Here is an 18,235-nt window from a genome sequence, read left to right on the forward strand (position 1 = left end):
TTTACGGCGATTGAAGTAATGGTAAGTCGCAACTCACATCACTGGTGGCAACGTCCGGCGAAGCGGAGCTAGGAAACTTGATCCACCTATATGATAAATGCCTGAATCTTTACGGCGATTGAAATAATGGTAAGTCGCAACACACATCACTGGTGGCAACGTCCGGCGAAGCGGAGCTAGGAAACTTGATCCACCTATATGATAAATGCCTGAATCTTTACGGCGATTACTTGGAAAATTAACCATAATCGTGCGTTACTTTTGCTAACAAATTCATTCGTTCTTTGCATACTTTTGCTAGCAAATATTCATGGTCCGTCAGATTTTAAAAAAAGCCTTGATATGCATTGCACCACCACAGCATTTCCGCCTCTTTTATATGCATAAATTTAATCACTTATTTAATATTTGCTCGTAAAGTCTAAATTCATCATCAAATTGATCTTTTTACCCATCCATCTGCAGTTAGGAAAAAAAATCAAGATTATTTAAGGGAATTTTTCCTTTCCATTGTTTCAGTGAATACCTCTTCGTGTACTGAGGTTTCCCTTTATTTTAATTCCTCCTGATTGAGCATGGATATTAACAATGCAGTCTCAATTTCTTTTATTTTTCTAATAAGGCATTTAATTAAAAAATGTACTTCTAGTCAAACAGCACCTGCAGTATTGAAATTGAGTTGTAATTATATTTCTATTGTTGAAAATTGGCTCGTAAGATGAAATTTGAAAAATATGTAATACGAAAATGAGGAAAAAATTAGGAAGACAATTTTAAAAAGTATTAAGAAGTAATAATTAAATTATAAATAAGTCATAAATTCTTTTTTGAAATCACTTGATTCCCCTCCCCCCCCACACAAGCACATAATATTTTTACTTTGAAATGACTGAAAAGAATAACTCGTAAAATTTTAGCAAATACAGCATTAGTTAGTATGATTTTAGTTTAGATCGTGAAGATAATGCTGTGACATAGATTAACTAACTACGGACGACTTCAAGGAATACAATTTCTTAAAGATTATCGAATGCTGCGGCTGAAGTGCCACATCTTATTATCTATTCAGAACAAACGACAAAAAGTTTGAAAATGAATGCAAATTTTTGCACATGATTAGATAGACATTGATCGTTATAGATCCATTCCAGATCGTTATAAATCATGAGATTTTCCGAAGCATGTCCGTTTAGAGCTCCTGGGAATAGATAGTAAAAATAGAAGTAAAAACGGCTTCATTTAAGTTATCCAGAAATCATCAATATAGAGTGTAGAATATTAAGTTACAGCAGTTGCACGGTGATGTAGCATGAAAAGCAAATGCCTTGAATTTGCATTAAAATAAATGTTATTTCCATTGAACATTGCATTATCTATTGGACACTGGGACATTTTATTTTTAAAATTTGAAAGTTGTAAATCTGTATCCTCTGGAATATTTGAATGTATATAAATCCTGTCTATTATTATTTCTATTATCTAAAATAGAAAAAGGATCAATGATTTTAAAATTTTCATCCTAAAAGAAAAATATATTCATTCTTCATGTAATTTCAAAAGTTAAAAGAGAGAAATGATTCAGGCAAATAGATAAAATATAAAAATGACAAACCAAATAATACTTCAATCAAGATTTTATTAAATTTGTACTTTAGGATATATTTCGTACATTTTATAAGCAAAATTATATTTTACCAAAAGCTTATGAAAAATATTGGCTAATGGTTTGAGTTGTCTGCCCCACAGAGTTGTAATCAACTGAACCAATATTAGCAGAGCCAAGAATTGCCACCAAGGCAGATACCAATTCCAACAATGCTTGTACAAGGACATCACATCCTGATAAGCCTGGATTACTTGAACTGATCTGAGACACCAAGCCATTCAAAGCTCCAGAAACCGCTGCACCATTGGAAGGTCCACTAGAAACTAATGAAGATACAGTGGATGACACTCTGGACGAGGCTGCAGGAGAAGATAAGCGAGAGGCTGCAACAGATACTGAAGCTGAAGCAGATGGGCCATAACCACCAGCACCACCAGGTCCAGATGGTCCTTGGCTTCCAGGTCCAGATGGCCCTTGGCTTCCAGGTCCAGATGGCCCTTGGCTTCCTGGACCATATCCTCCGGGTCCACTAGCTGCAGCTGCTGCGGCTGCGCTTGCTCCTCCAGGACCTTGACTGCCAGGTCCATAACCTCCAGGTCCAGATGCTCCAGGTCCGTATCCTCCAGGTCCAGATGGTCCTTGGCTTCCACGTCCAGATGGTCCTTGGCTTCCAGGTCCAGATAGTCCTTGACTTCCTGGTCCATATCCTCCAGGCCCACTTGCTGCAGCTGCTGCGGCTGCGCTTGCTCCTCCAGGACCTTGACTGCCAGGTCCATAACCTCCAGGTCCAGATGGTCCTTGGCTTCCAGGTCCAGATGGCCCTTGGCTTCCTGGTCCATATCCTCCAGGTCCACTTGCTGCAGAGGCTGCTGCTGCTGCGCCTGCTCCTCCAGGTCCAGATGGTCCTTGGCTTCCAGGTCCAGATGGCCCTTGACTTCCTGGTCCATATCCTCCAGGCCCACTTGCTGCAGCTGCTGCGGCTGCGCTTGCTCCTCCAGGACCTTGACTGCCAGGTCCATAACCTCCAGGTCCAGATGGTCCTTGGCTTCCAGGTCCAGATGGCCCTTGGCTTCCTGGTCCATATCCTCCGGGTCCACTTGCCGCAGCTGCTGCTGCTGCGCTTGCTCCTCCAGGAACTTGACTGCCAGGTCCATAACCTCCAGGTCCAGATGCTCCAGGTCCGTATCCTCCAGGTCCAGATGGCCCTTGGCTTCCAGGTCCAGATGGTCCTTGACTTCCTGGTCCATATCCTCCAGGCCCACTTGCTGCAGCTGCTGCGGCTGCGCTTGCTCCTCCAGGACCTTGACTGCCAGGTCCATAACCTCCAGGTCCAGATGCTCCAGGTCCGTATCCTCCAGGTCCAGATGGTCCTTGGCTTCCAGGTCCAGATGGCCCTTGGCTTCCTGGTCCATATCCTCCGGGTCCACTAGCTGCAGCTGCTGCTGCTCCGCTTGCTCCTCCAGGACCTTGACTGCCAGGTCCATAACCTCCAGGTCCAGATGCTCCAGGTCCATATCCTCCAGGTCCAGATGGTCCTTGGCTTCCAAGTCCAGATGGCCCTTGGCTTCCTGGTCCATATCCTCCGGGTCCACTAGCTGCAGCAGCTGCTGCTGCGCTTGCTCCTCCAGGACCTTGACTGCCAGGTCCATAACCTCCAGGTCCAGATGCTCCAGGTCCGTATCCTCCAGGTCCAGATGGCCCTTGGCTTCCAGGTCCAGATGGTCCTTGGCTTCCAGGTCCAGATGGTCCTTGACTTCCTGGTCCATATCCTCCAGGTCCACTTGCTGCAGAGGCTGCTGCTGCTGCGCCTGCTCCTCCAGGTCCAGATGGTCCTTGGCTTCCAGGTCCAGATGGCCCTTGACTTCCTGGTCCATATCCTTCAGGCCCACTTGCTGCAGCTGCTGCGGCTGCGCTTGCTCCTCCAGGACCTTGACTGCCAGGTCCATAACCTCCAGGTCCAGATGCTCCAGGTCCGTATCCTCCAGGTCCAGATGGTCCTTGGCTTCCAGGTCCAGATGGCCCTTGGCTTCCTGGTCCATATCCTCCGGGTCCACTTGCCGCAGCTGCGGCGGCTGCGCTTGCTCCTCCAGGACCTTGACTGCCAGGTCCATAACCTCCAGGTCCAGATGCTCCAGGTCCATATCCTCCAGGTCCAGATGGTCCTTGGCTTCCAGGTCCAGATGGCCCTTGGCTTCCTGGTCCATATCCTCCGGGTCCACTAGCTGCAGCTGTTGCTGCTCCGCTTGCTCCTCCAGGACCTTGACTGCCAGGTCCATAACCTCCAGGTCCAGATGCTCCAGGTCCATATCCTCCAGGTCCAGATGGTCCTTGGCTTCCAGGTCCAGATGGTCCTTGGCTTCCTGGTCCATATCCTCCGGGTCCACTTGCCGCAGCTGCGGCGGCTGCGCTTGCTCCTCCAGGACCTTGACTGCCAGGTCCATAACCTCCAGGTCCAGATGCTCCAGGTCCATATCCTCCAGGTCCAGATGGTCCTTGGCTTCCAGGTCCAGATGGCCCTTGGCTTCCTGGTCCATATCCTCCGGGTCCACTAGCTGCAGCTGCTGCTGCTGCGCTTGCTCCTCCAGGACCTTGACTGCCAGGTCCATAACCTCCAGGTCCGTATCCTCCAGGTCCAGATGGCCCTTGGCTTCCAGGTCCAGATGGTCCTTGGCTTCCAGGTCCAGATGGTCCTTGACTTCCTGGTCCATATCCTCCAGGCCCACTTGCTGCAGCTGCTGCGGCTGCGCTTGCTCCTCCAGGACCTTGACTGCCAGCTCCATAACCTCCAGGTCCGTATCCTCCAGGTCCAGATGGCCCTTGGCTTCCTGGTCCATATCCTCCGGGTCCACTAGCTGCAGCTGCTGCGGCTGCGCTTGCTCCTCCAGGACCTTGACTGCCAGGTCCATATCCTCCAGCTCCACCAGGACCAGATGCTCCAGGTCCATATCCGCCAGCTCCAGATGGTCCTTGGCTTCCAGGTCCAGATGGTCCTTGACTTCCTGGTCCATATCCTCCAGGCCCACTTGCTGCAGCTGCTGCGGCTGCGCTTGCTCCTCCAGGACCTTGACTGCCAGGTCCATAACCTCCAGGTCCAGATGCTCCAGGTCCGTATCCTCCAGGTCCAGATGGCCCTTGGCTTCCAGGTCCAGATTGTCCTTGGCTTCCAGGTCCAGATGGTCCTTGACTTCCTGGTCCATATCCTCCAGGTCCACTTGCTGCAGAGGCTGCTGCTGCTGCGCCTGCTCCTCCAGGTCCAGATGGTCCTTGGCTTCCAGGTCCAGATGGCCCTTGACTTCCTGGTCCATATCCTCCAGGCCCACTTGCTGCAGCTGCTGCGGCTGCGCTTGCTCCTCCAGGACCTTGACTGCCAGGTCCATAACCTCCAGGTCCAGATGCTCCAGGTCCAGATGGTCCTTGAATTCCAGGTCCAGATGGCCCTTGGCTTCCTGGTCCATATCCTCCGGGTCCACTAGCTGAAGCTGCTGCTGCTGCGCTTGCTCCTCCAGGACCTTGACTGCCAGGTCCATAACCTCCAGGTCCAGATGCTCCAGGTCCGTATCCTCCAGGTCCAGATGGCCCTTGGCTTCCAGGTCCAGATGGTCCTTGACTTCCTGGTCCATATCCTCCAGGCCCACTTGCTGCAGCTGCGCTTGCTCCTCCAGGACCTTGACTGCCAGGTCCATAACCTCCAGGTCCAGATGCTCCAGGTCCGTATCCTCCAGGTAAAGATGGTCCTTGGCTTCCAGGTCCAGATGGCCCTTGGCTTCCTGGTCCATATCCTCCGGGTCCACTAGCTGAAGCTGCTGCTGCTGCGCTTGCTCCTCCAGGACCTTGACTGCCAGGTCCATAACCTCCAGGTCCAAAACCTCCAGGACCTTGACTGCCAGGTCCATAACCTCCAGGTCCAAAACCTCCAGGTCCAGATGCTCCAGGTCCGTATCCTCCAGGTCCAGATGGCCCTTGGCTTCCAGGTCCAGATGGTCCTTGGCTTCCAGGTCCAGATGGTCCTTGACTTCCTGGTCCATATCCTCCGGGTCCACTTGCTGCAGCTGCTGCGGCTGCGCTTGCTCCTCCAGGACCTTGACTGCCAGGTCCATAACCTCCAGGTCCAGATGCTCCAGGTCCGTATCCTCCAGGTCCAGATGGTCCTTGGCTTCCAGGTCCAGATGGCCCTTGGCTTCCTGGTCCATATCCTCCGGGTCCACTAGCTGCAGCTGCTGCTGCTGCGCTTGCTCCTCCAGGACCTTGACTGCCAGGTCCATAACCTCCAGGTCCAGATGCTCCAGGTCCGTATCCTCCAGGTCCAGATGGCCCTTGGCTTCCAGGTCCAGATGGTCCTTGGCTTCCAGGTCCAGATGGTCCTTGACTTCCTGGTCCATATCCTCCAGGCCCACTTGCTGCAGCTGCTGCGGCTGCGCTTGCTCCACCAGGACCTTGACTGCCAGGTCCATAACCTCCAGGTCCAGATGCTCCAGGCCCGTATCCTCCAGGTCCAGATGGCCCTTGGCTTCCAGGACCATATCCTCCAGTTCCAGATGGTCCATATCCTCCAGGTCCAGATGGTCCTTGGCTTCCAGGTCCAGATGGCACTTGACTTCCTGGTCCATATCCTCCGGGTCCACTAGCTGCAGCTGCTGCGGCTGCGCTTGCTCCTCCAGGACCTTGACTGCCAGGTCCATAACCTCCAGGTCCGTATGGTCCTTGGCTTCCAGGTCCAGATGGCCCTTGGCTTCCTGGTCCATATCCTGCGGGTCCACTAGCTGCAGCTGCTGCGGCTGCGCTTGCTCCTCCAGGACCTTGACTGCCAGGTCCATAACCTCCAGGTCCAGATGCTCCAGGTCCGTATCCTCCAGGTCCAGATGGTCCTTGGCTTCCAGGCCCAGATGGTCCTTGGCTTCCTGGTCCATATCCTCCAGGTCCACTAGCTGCAGCGGCTGCTGCTGCGCTTGCTCCTCCTGGACCTTGACTGCCAGGTCCATAAGCTCCAGGTCCAGATGATCCAGGTCCGTATCCTCCTGGTCCAGATGGCCCTTGGCTTCCAGGGCCGTATCCTCCAGGTCCACTTGCTGCAGCGGCTGCGGCAGCGCTTGCTCCTCCTGGACCTTGACTGCCAGGTCCATAACCTCCAGCTCCTCCAGGTCCAGATGCTCCAGGTCCATATCCACCAGGTCCAGATAGTGCTTGGCTTCCAGGTCCATATCCTCCAGGTCCAGATGGCCCTTGGCTTCCAGGTCCATATCCTCCAGGTCCAGATGGCCCTTGGCTTCCTGGTCCATATCCTCCGGATCCACTAGCTGCAGCTGCTGCGGCTGCGCTTGCTCCTCCAGGACCTTGACTGCCAGGTCCATAACCTCCAGGTCCGTATGGTCCTTGGCTTCCAGGTCCAGATGGCCCTTGGCTTCCTGGTCCATATCCTGCGGGTCCACTAGCTGCAGCTGCTGCGGCTGCGCTTGCTCCTCCAGGACCTTGACTGCCAGGTCCATAACCTCCAGGTCCAGATGCTCCAGGTCCGTATCCTCCAGGTCCAGATGGTCCTTTAATTCCAGGTCCAGATGGCCCTTGGCTTCCTGGTCCATATCCTCCGGGTCCACTAGCTGAAGCTGCTGCGCTTGCTCCTCCAGGACCTTGACTGCCAGGTCCATAACCTCCAGGTCCAGATGCTCCAGGTCCGTATCCTCCAGGTCCAGATGGCCCTTGGCTTCCAGGTCCAGATGGTCCTTGACTTCCTGGTCCATATCCTCCAGGCCCACTTGCTGCAGCTGCTGCGGCTGCGCTTGCTCCTCCAGGACCTTGACTGCCAGGTCCATAACCTCCAGGTCCAGATGCTCCAGGTCCGTATCCTCCAGGTAAAGATGGTCCTTGGTTTCCAGGTCCAGATGGCCCTTGGCTTCCTGGTCCATATCCTCCGGGTCCACTAGCCGAAGCTGCTGCTGCTGCGCTTGCTCCTCCAGGACCTTGACTGCCAGGTCCATAACCTCCAGGTCCAGATGCTCCAGGTCCGTATCCTCCAGGTCCAGATGGCCCTTGGCTTCCAGGTCCAGATGGTCCTTGACTTCCTGGTCCATATCCTCCGGGTCCACTTGCTGCAGCTGCTGCGGCTGCGCTTGCTCCTCCAGGACCTTGACTGCCAGGTCCATAACCTCCAGGTCCAGATGCTCCAGGTCCGTATCCTCCAGGTCCAGATGGTCCTTGGCTTCCAGGTCCAGATGGCCCTTGGCTTCCTGGTCCATATCCTCCGGGTCCACTAGCTGCAGCTGCTGCTGCTGCGCTTGCTCCTCCAGGACCTTGACTGCCAGGTCCATAACCTCCAGGTCCAGATGCTCCAGGTCCGTATCCTCCAGGTCCAGATGGCCCTTGGCTTCCAGGTCCAGATGGTCCTTGGCTTCCAGGTCCAGATGGTCCTTGACTTCCTGGTCCATATCCTCCAGGCCCACTTGCTGCAGCTGCTGCGGCTGCGCTTGCTCCACCAGGACCTTGACTGCCAGGTCCATAACCTCCAGGTCCAGATGCTCCAGGCCCGTATCCTCCAGGTCCAGATGGCCCTTGGCTTCCAGGACCATATCCTCCAGGTCCAGATGGTCCATATCCTCCAGGTCCAGATGGTCCTTGGCTTCCAGGTCCAGATGGCCCTTGACTTCCTGGTCCATATCCTCCGGGTCCACTAGCTGCAGCTGCTGCGGCTGCGCTTGCTCCTCCAGGACCTTGACTGCCAGGTCCATAACCTCCAGGTCCGTATGGTCCTTGGCTTCCAGGTCCAGATGGCCCTTGGCTTCCTGGTCCATATCCTGCGGGTCCACTAGCTGCAGCTGCTGCGGCTGCGCTTGCTCCTCCAGGACCTTGACTGCCAGGTCCATAACCTCCAGGTCCAGATGCTCCAGGTCCGTATCCTCCAGGTCCAGATGGTCCTTGGCTTCCAGGCCCAGATGGTCCTTGGCTTCCTGGTCCATATCCTCCAGGTCCACTAGCTGCAGCGGCTGCTGCTGCGCTTGCTCTTCCTGGACCTTGACTGCCAGGTCCATAAGCTCCAGGTCCAGATGATCCAGGTCCGTATCCTCCTGGTCCAGATGGCCCTTGGCTTCCAGGGCCGTATCCTCCAGGTCCACTTGCTGCAGCGGCTGCGGCAGCGCTTGCTCCTCCTGGACCTTGACTGCCAGGTCCATAACCTCCAGCTCCTCCAGGTCCAGATGCTCCAGGTCCAGATGCTCCAGGTCCATATCCACCAGGTCCAGATGGTGCTTGGCTTCCAGGTCCATATCCTCCAGGTCCAGATGGCCCTTGGCTTCCAGGTCCATATCCTCCAGGTCCAGATGGCCCTTGGCTTCCAGGGCCGTATCCTCTAGGTCCACTAGCAGCAGCTGCTGCGGCCGCGCTTGCTCCTCCAGGACCTTGGCTGCCAGGTCCAGATTGTCCTGTCGTAGGTATAAATTTATTAACTAAGCGAGAATAAATTCTTTAACTGATTAAATCACATACTTCATCCTTAAAATCAAATGATTCCGAATGCATATAAAATGAATATTTCATTGAAAATCATGGTGGTTGAACACTGGATTTGAAACAGAAACAAAATTGAATGTAAGCATATCAGAATGAAGAATAATAAGGATGGCTAAAACAACAAATATAATGTAAATAGCGCAGTGAAAAGTGTAATAAATAGTAATAGGCATTAAAAAAGTAAGTACTTTAATATGCTTAATGAATATGCTTTGATATTTGCAATAATAGAAAAGATTGTGACAGGCACTCTGATCAATTCTCTTTAGTTCTTAGGAATTCTAAATTTGCCATAAAAGATCATTGGAATTTGAACTCATTTTTGCTGTTAACAAATTAAATTATATAATTAAATTCTTGTTGAACATAAAATTATTGTATTTTCTCAATAATATTAAATATAACATTAATTTCAGATGTAGGCCGATGATTCCGGAATTGATGATAATGTTACGACCGATCTGTACAGTTTAAAAAATAACAAACTTATTAGAATTCACTCTTTCATATTAACCATAATTATTTCTTGTTTCAGCTGACAAAAATATAATGTCTGGCTTTATTTTGGAAAATGGTATTAGAATCATCATTTTTCACAGGTTTTGATACGTCAACATTCGTTCGTTGATTTTAAAAAATATATCTTATTCCAAATTTATTAACGACATAAAATAAATAAAAATATAAATATATAATTATGCTTCTTACGGAAGAGTCAGTCTAGATGAAAGTACATGTCGATGTTCCGAATTACGAGCTAGGCGACAAATATGCTAAATCTTCTACAGTAAAAGAACCAGATGCCTTAACCTTATTTAAAAACAGAATTTTTAAAAAAACTTATTTTGAATGACTGGCAGCTGTAAAATATTAAGTCAAGATATATTTCCAGAATTGATATTTGTATTTTAACGTATTACAAGTAGTTATTATACAGTACACTTCCCAATATGCCACCCAATGTGGCGGAAGGACAGGTGGGTAACAAAAAAGCCGGAGTTATTTGAACTCATTTCTTGCCCATCAGTACCAGAAAACAAAGCTTTTACATCAAAATTCACTGTTACAATATGTATTTTTTCACTTTTTATTGAGTACTAAGCCCTCCGTTCATCTCAAGCTGAGTAAAATATGAACGCGACAAGGTGAAACATAGTAGCAATTGTTGGTAACTTGTCGAGTCAAAATATATTAATATAATGCACTGCAAGAATTTATTAGAGAAAAGTGAGTTAAAGGAAATAAACTGTTCACATTTTGACATGAATTCTGTTCAATTCACTGTGGCATAATTAAAAAATATTAAGTGTACCCAAAGAACTTTTACGAATCCTGTGTGAACTGTGCAGTTAAAATCAGGAACTGCGGCAACAATTGAGGTCCGTTACAAACTGACGAAACAATGAGCAACGAGCAGAATATTACTCTATTTCTGTAACAACTTGTATTTTGCACACGACACGTAGGAGGATCATAGCAGACGACCGCTTCCAATGCCTTGGCAATGATATCAATGCCTTTCTTAATTAATTGCGATGAAGAAAATTAAGTCAGATAGTCGCGAACCGGATACTCGGTAGTGTACTGTACTTTGTTTTTCACCATGGTCGTTTTTCTATTTATTTCCATAGATTCATGTTATATATAAGTAATCATTCATATTTCTGATGTGGTCAGTGAAACACCGACTACTTCCCTTTCGAATGTAATTTACACTAGTTTTTATCACCTCACTCGCTCCACTAATGAGTTTAAATCTTGTAGTTCCTTAGTGCATTCGGGAACGAGGAATCGTTGAGCAGGATAAGAAAGATTTGTGAAATGTCAGTGGATATTTGTGATGAAATTCAGAAAAGTATAGGGAATGATTTTTTTTTTTTTTTTGGATAAATAGTAAATTTCTTTGTTTTCTGGTCTTGCTTTGTCAGTCACCTTTTTCTATCTCAGTTCTGGTGGACATTTCATAGAAAGAGACAATTTATTAAAGTGACAATAATAATAATGTTCTGTATGGGTCTTATCTTTATATTTATATTCCGAATAATAATGACAGTCTGTTTCAGAGGACACATGCTATTCTTTTTTATTTTGTTACTTTCATTTTTTAATTTTATTAAAAAATGAAAAACGTTAAAATTCGTTTCTTGTTAAAAAAACCCAAAAAAACACTAATTTAACTCCCGTATTAAGTCTCCAAAAATTTAAGCATGGTTTACTTTTTGGATAATGGCTAATCATGGCTAGCTTTGATTGTTGACGATCGTTAAAGTGTAAGTATCGATAAACGAAATCTTCATTTTTTTATAAATTTTTGATTCTGAATCAAAACCTTGAATACCGAATGAAAGCATAGGAATCAAAACTTAATTCCCACATACATACCAAAATTCGCTAAACAATACCTGAAAATTGCTATTTGAATAGGCCATGAATATAAAGAAATAGTTAGTTATTTTAATTTTCATATTAATAATGAAAAGTGTGCCTTACGGATTAGCGAAAAAAGAAATAAAAAATTATTATCCTTATTCATAAGTTACCGTGAGAATAGCATTACAACAGAAAAAGCTTCCTTTACTAACTAAGTAATCATAAATCTTTTCTTATACTCAGCAGATAACAAATGCAGTAAAATCCTAAATAAGATTTAAAAGTAAAAAAAAATTGATAATATCTTTCTCTAATATAATAAAAGTATACAGAAATGTATTCTGACAAATACATAAACAAGAAACATTAAACAAATTGAACGAGCAAAACATTATTGTTAGTAGAATGACAACCAGTCTATAAAAAACAAATGCATGATCCCCTTAGTCATGAATTTCAAGAAATAACAACGAAGAAAGAGAAAGAAACCGTAAGTTCAATGAAAGAATTTTAAAAAAATCATGCAATTAAATTAAGCAGACGAAATATGATAATGTCTATTTAAAATTCGTTGATTAATCACAAAAAAGTTTAAACATACCTTGACTTTCAGGTCCATATCCTCCAGGACCACTTGCTGCAGCGGCTGCTGCTGCTGCTGCACCTGGCCCTAGTTGTCCTTGACTGCCAGGGCCGTAACCTCCAGCTCCACCAGGACCAGATGATCCAGGTCCGTATCCGCCAGGTCCAGATGGTCCTTGGCTTCCAGGTCCATATCCCCCAGGTCCAGATGGTCCTTGGCTTCCTGGTCCATATCCTCCAGGTCCACTAGCTGCTGCGGCTGCTGCTGCGCTTGCTCCTCCAGGCCCAGATGATCCAGGTCCGTATCCTCCAGGTCCAGATGGTCCTTGGCTTCCAGGTCCAGATGGCCCTTGGTTTCCAGGACCGTATCCTCCAGGTCCACTTGCTGAAGCGGCGGCTGCGGCTGCACTTGCCCCTCCAGGACCTTGACTGCCAGGTCCATAACCTCCAGCTCCACCAGGTCCAGATGCTCCAGGCCCATATCCGCCTGGTCCAGATGGTCCTTGACTTCCTGGTCCATATCCTCCAGGTCCACTTGCTGCAGAGGCGGCTGCGGCTGCACTTGCTCCTCCTGGTCCGTATCCTCCAGCTCCACCAGGTCCAGATTGCCGTTGGCTTCCAGGTCCAGATGGTCCTTGGCTTCCAGGTCCGTATCCTCCAGGTCCACTTGCTGCAGCGGCGGCTGCGGCTGCGCCTGGACCTTGACTGCCAGGGCCATAACCTCCAGGTCCAGATGGTCCTTGGCTTCCAGGTCCAGATGGTCCTTGGCTTCCAGGTCCAGATGGTCCTTGGCTTCCAGGACCGTATCCACCAGGTCCACTTGCTGCAGCGGCGGCTGCGCTTACTCCTCCTGGTCCTTGATTGCCAGGTCCTGATGTGAATTTAACTTTTATATAATTAAAGTTTTTTTTATTACTTTTCTCTATTTATGTTCGACTTTTTGTTTTGAATGAATGTAGTGTATTGAACCAAAAGAACGATACTATACAATATTTGCAACTTTTCAAGATATGTTTAGATTAATTTTCCAATTAATTAGAAGTTAATTCATAAATTTCTTTCCGCCTCTAACTTCAGGAGAAATTACTTGGTGTCAATCTTTTTACCTTTTCATAGAAGACAATCTTTTATGTTTCCGACGCTATATTGCATTTCTTTATTTCAAATTATCCTCACGGTCAAATTTTGTTTAAAAAAATTAACGCAGTTAGTATTGAAAAATGAAAGATACACGATTGCTGACAACGGTAACATTCGAATTATTCTGCCTTGATTTTTACTAATTTTTTGTTTTATTTCATTCATACCTTTTCACATCTTATTCCGCTGGTATTAATGTATTGATTTAAAAATGCTTAAAACTTATATAATTCAATCAGTCAAAGCGAAGTTAACTTGTTTGACTGCAGCGGCTTCAGATTATGTAAAATTAACTGAAATTTTGAATTTTTTTCTTGAAATTCAAAATTTTAGATAATTTCTCTATTTGTAATTCATGAGAACTATCATTGATTCAAACTACATAAATCGTTTTTTAAATTTATTTGTTAACTTCTTAAAAATGAGTTTCTTTTAAAAAGAATTTTTTTTCAACATGATGGCAACGCGTAGATAAAAGCTGATTTTTCTTATACACGCGTGGCATGCTCGTGTGGGCTAAATTTTATTTATATTTTATACTTAGTATCTGCTGGAAAATATGCTTGAATTATTTTTTGAAAATTAATTCTAATTAGAAAAAGATTCAATGTCAAAAAAATGGAATCATCGAAAGGATAATTTTCAATTCTAGAATAATGCAAAAATAAGTTTAGTGCTGTCATATATTTGGAAGTTATTACGGATAAACGCCAAAATTTTGAATGTTCGAATTAATTTTTTTAAAGTAATTGCTCGAGATGTACATTTATACTCTCCAAAGTAAATATGAGCCAATTGTCGCAACTCTAGGTAAAACGATTTTGTCTGTAGAATATCAGTACACACAAACAAATGGGTTTTAGCCGTTTGGCTAGTAATTACTTGTTTCAGACCTAAAGTCAAATAATTTCAAATGCATACAAAATATTTAATGTATTAAAATCAATATAATAAACGATGAAAATGATTGATATAGCTTTGTGGGAAGTCTTGGGAAGAATTTTTTTTACAAAGGTTCTCGAGATGATAAGATCAATGAAAAGAATTTATAAAAAACAGTTATTGCGATAAAAAATTTAAAATGACGAATTTACTATTGATATCTTTCCTAGTATTTTTACATATTTTATGACTATATTTGAAACTGTCTTTTACTCAGATTATAGAAAACAATTTCAAAATTTGAGTTAAACAAAACATTGAGAGAGATTTTAAATCAAAGAAAATATAATATCCTATAATAAATCTTAATTGACGAAAATGGAAATATCATAGAAGAAAATTAAAAATATGCTGTTGTTACTTATGGCACTTGCCATAGGCAAGCCCGCTAACGAAGTCGACGATTTAAGCCGAGTTTCTCAGGGTAAAGGCCCCTGAGCACCCGAGGGCAGACATCCGATTTGTAGCTCATATGAAGATGACATTCACACACACGCTTGCACAACCCCTTTTTACAGGGGAGGGGGGCACTTCCATAACCTCACAGATAGAGCAAGGATAAAGAACAACCATGCTTGAACCAGGACTCGAACTCGGGAAGCTCAGATCACGTGGAAGAAAACTTTAAAAGTAGATTATCCAAAATTTAGGTGAAAGAATATTTATTTTATACGTGCACAGTGTCAAGAGAGTTAGAAAAAAAATGTGATAACTTCAGGAGTTAAATTTAAAATGCAGTTCAAATATACGGTATTAAAAAAGATTAGATTAAAGAAATGATTAAGTTGAAATTAAGTTAAGTTGGGCAAGGTTGACTCAGCCTTTCATCTCTTCAATGAGTCGATAAACTGAGGACCAAGCTTGCTTGGAAATTAAACACTGAGAGTTCCATGTTAGGCTGAACACCTAACCGGACATATGCCTTACACCCCAGAGCCCTCGGTCAAGAAAGCAGATATGGGTACTGTAGGCCTTGGCCCACATGGGCTATTGCGCCACTGAATTTAATTTAGTTAAGTTGGAATTATTACATGTATATTAGCTTCACATTAATTAACAACTGGTTTTCAGGTTTACCTTGGCTTCCAGGTCCACTTGGTCCAGATGGTCCGTATCCTCCTGGTCCACTTGCTGCAGCGGCTGCTGCTGCTGCTCCTGGCCCACTAGGTCCGGATGGTCCTGTTATAGAATAATATTGAATAATAAAGAGCTAATTAAAAACTCGTGTAATTTAACTTAAATTAATCAAAACTCAACTTAAAATGTTCGGTGTTTTTTCAGTTCTAGATTTTTAGAAGCGGTTTTTAGATTTAAAAAATCGTACATTATATATAGAAATGATAATATGATGGAAAAAATAAAGATGGCTCATTTAATGTTGAAATTTTTTAAATATAATTTAAATATGATCTAAGCTGATGTATATTGGTAATGCTGTATAAATTTTAAAATTTTCAATAAATTAAAAAATAATATAACATTCTGAAAGAAGGAATGTAAGGATCTTTCTTTAAATAATTCTCACTTAATAAAGAATAGAATTTTCAAAATAACGTAAAGCGTTGGGAAATATGCATGTTTATCTGTATGTTTTTCAGATTTGGCTTATAATTTCCGGACATACCTTGACTTCCAGGTCCATATCCTCCAGAACCACTAGGTCCTGCTCCTCCAGATCCAGAAGGTCCATAGTTTCCAGGTCCTTGACCTCCAGGTGCGGCAGCAGCGGCAGCTGCACTAGATCCAGAAGGACCGTATCCTCCAGATCCAGATGGTCCGTAACTTCCTGGTCCTTGCTGTGCAGATCCAGCTCCAGCAGATGATGCACTAGCGGATATTGAACTCACAGAAGATGGTCCGTAACTTGAACCGCCATATCCTCCTCCTGCGGATGCGGAAGCGCTTGCTGACACTGAATTTGTATTTGCTTGAGCTATCATACTAACTAACGACGTAATTTCGTTTATGAATTGCTCATTTGAATATCCTGTTGTTTGAAGGAAGGCGCCTCTAAGAGCGCTGGCAATGGCGCTCGTTTTTGCACCTATACTTAAGCCACCTTCTTCCGTAGCAGCTATTTCAGCCATGGATGAAGCAAATGCCATATTCAGAGCTTGAAGCTTTGATTTCGAGATTCGTCCACTGCTTGCCAATCTATTGACAGAGTCGATCATGGTATCGCCAATGGTACTCATGTCATCGATTTGACTCGAAGAGAATACTCCACTGGTACCTATTCCATCCATGAAACTTTTCATGAAACTGTCTGCCAGGGCTAGAGAATCCCAAGGAGTCGTACCACCAGCAGCAGCAAAGAGAGCATGGGTACTGAGAAGAGCCAAAAAGGCTAGTACAAGACGAGGGCAACTCATTTTTGATGAGAATTGATCTCGTCGGATTGCTGTTTCTGTGAATTCCGTCCCTTTTTATACCATATTTTTGCGTGTTCCTTGACAGCTGGTTCAATACTTCGAACCTATTTTTTGCTTCTGGTGACGCACTAATGTTTCATAGCGTGAGAAACCTATTTTCCAGAAAGTTCTAGAATGAGTTGCGTAACGAAAAATGACACCTGCGTTCGTGACAGAGAAAAGAAATTTTTATCTCTATTTTTCAACAAAAAAAAAAATGTAACTTCAAGCTGTGATTGAATTCTTATTTATTTTAAAAGATATTTTAATGCAAGAGGTAAAATGTTAAAAAAAATATTATTCAGTGTTCTTCAGTTCACTCTACATTTTAGAATACAGACATGCTTCCTCGAAAATAAAATACATAATAAAATTTTGATTTAGAATTTTCGTTTAAGTAAATTCTTCGCATTCATTCGAAATCAGAACATTGACTTATTTATTAGAATTTTCATCTTAATAAATTAACGTTTGCTTGACGATTTTACAAAAACTTCATATTCTCCGAAATTGTAAGATAAATAATTTATTTTATTTTATTTCATAGAAGTAAACTAATATTTATTTCATTGATAAAGAATATTTTAACCTTAAAAGAACCCAAAATTTTAGTATGACACAGTCAGAAAGTAATAATAATAATAATATATATATATATATAGATTAATGCAACCATTTTAAATAATTAGTACTACGAAATTTTTTCTAATAAATAAATTGTTTGCTTTTTTCAGTCGTATGAATGATTAATATCACTTTATTTTTGTCAATTTTGCTTTTATCTCGATTTGTTTATAATTTTGTTATAGCTGCGATTGAATGATTAATACCACATGCTATATTTGTTTTAAATTTGAAAATAATGAGTTCTTAAACGTGAAAGAAGATGTTCTATGCTAAAATCCAAACTATACGAAGTATAAAAAAAGTATTGCAATCGTCAAAAAATTTAAATTTGAAATTATGACGAATTACTGCATTTCGGACTTTTCTGAGTTCGAGGAACATATTTTTGGCAATATGTGTATGTGGGAATACGAGAACTCAAAACCGCTTTGATCTAGATGAATGAAATTTTGATATACGGTATTAACAGTAAATTTATCAACTATTGTAAAATTTTGAACAAAGTCTATCTATGGAAAACCAGTCTGTTCAAATACAATTGAAGAAGATAATAGGAAAAAGTAAAAAGCATGATAAATTAAATTAAGTACACAAATTTTGCTTTTAATATTCAGGTTCTTATCAAATTTTGGACCAAATTTGTCAAAGAGTTGACAGTCTGTCATTCTGTACTTTCGCATGTATGTAAATTCAATAACTCATAAACACAATGACTGAAATTTGGTGACTAAAACTGAAATTTATCTTGTGACTAAAATTCTAGTTCCGAGCCCAGCTCCAGTTCTAATTATCAAAAAGGCATTCAAAATATATATTCGCAAGATAGATTCAGGCCAAAATTCTACATTTCTTAATTATTGTTCATCAATGCTACGCAAGGCATTTGCGGCTTTACAAAATGTCCATAATTTTAATGGGGAGAGGATCTTTTATAAGACCTTTATTGTAAATTAAACAAAGAAATTTCGGCAAGAGCACTCTTTCTGATTTATAATTGTACCAACAACAATGTAAATTTTTCATAAAAATTAAAAAATTGCATTATAGCAGTAACATATAA

General features: G+C 43.8%; 1 protein-coding gene across 7 annotated transcripts; it reads right to left on the minus strand.

Annotated features, from left to right (window-relative positions):
* Positions 1 to 1,616: 1,616 nt before the first annotated feature.
* LOC129975096 (uncharacterized PE-PGRS family protein PE_PGRS54-like) lies at positions 1,617 to 16,679 on the minus strand. Of its 7 annotated transcripts, none has more exons than XM_056088012.1 (6): positions 15,762 to 16,632; positions 15,215 to 15,316; positions 12,075 to 12,926; positions 5,518 to 9,015; positions 5,272 to 5,457; positions 1,617 to 4,965 (listed from the first exon to the last, which is right to left on the minus strand). In XM_056088012.1, the coding sequence occupies exons 1-6, from the start codon at positions 16,507 to 16,509 to the stop codon at positions 1,703 to 1,705; spliced, it is 8,649 nt and encodes a 2,882-aa protein (XP_055943987.1). In that variant the 5' UTR covers positions 16,510 to 16,632; the 3' UTR covers positions 1,617 to 1,702. The 7 variants fall into 7 exon arrangements, with proteins under 7 accessions (XP_055943987.1, XP_055943986.1, XP_055943990.1 ...); XM_056088011.1 differs by having other exon boundaries at positions 1,617 to 3,561; positions 3,592 to 4,965; positions 5,272 to 9,015; XM_056088015.1 differs by having other exon boundaries at positions 1,617 to 4,194; positions 4,669 to 4,965; positions 5,272 to 9,015; positions 15,762 to 16,631.
* Between the last annotated feature and the right edge of the window lie 1,556 nt (positions 16,680 to 18,235).

Source organism: Argiope bruennichi, chromosome 7 (genome assembly GCF_947563725.1).
Source record: "Argiope bruennichi chromosome 7, qqArgBrue1.1, whole genome shotgun sequence".
In the NCBI taxonomy this organism is placed as follows: domain Eukaryota; kingdom Metazoa; phylum Arthropoda; class Arachnida; order Araneae; family Araneidae; genus Argiope; species Argiope bruennichi.

Bases quoted from the DNA above. Each gene is read 5' to 3' on its own strand.
- LOC129975096 (XM_056088010.1), bottom strand. From the start codon at position 16,509: ATGAGTTGCCCTCGTCTTGTACTAGCCTTTTTGGCTCTTCTCAGTACC. The intron at 15,317-15,761 runs GTATGTCCGGAA...ATTCTATAACAG, and splicing joins ATATGGACCTGGAAGTCAAG to GACCATCCGGACCTAGTGGG. The intron at 4,966-5,271 runs GTCCTGGAGGAG...CTGGCAGTCAAG, and splicing joins TTATGGACCTGGCAGTCAAG to GTCCTGGAGGAGCAAGCGCA.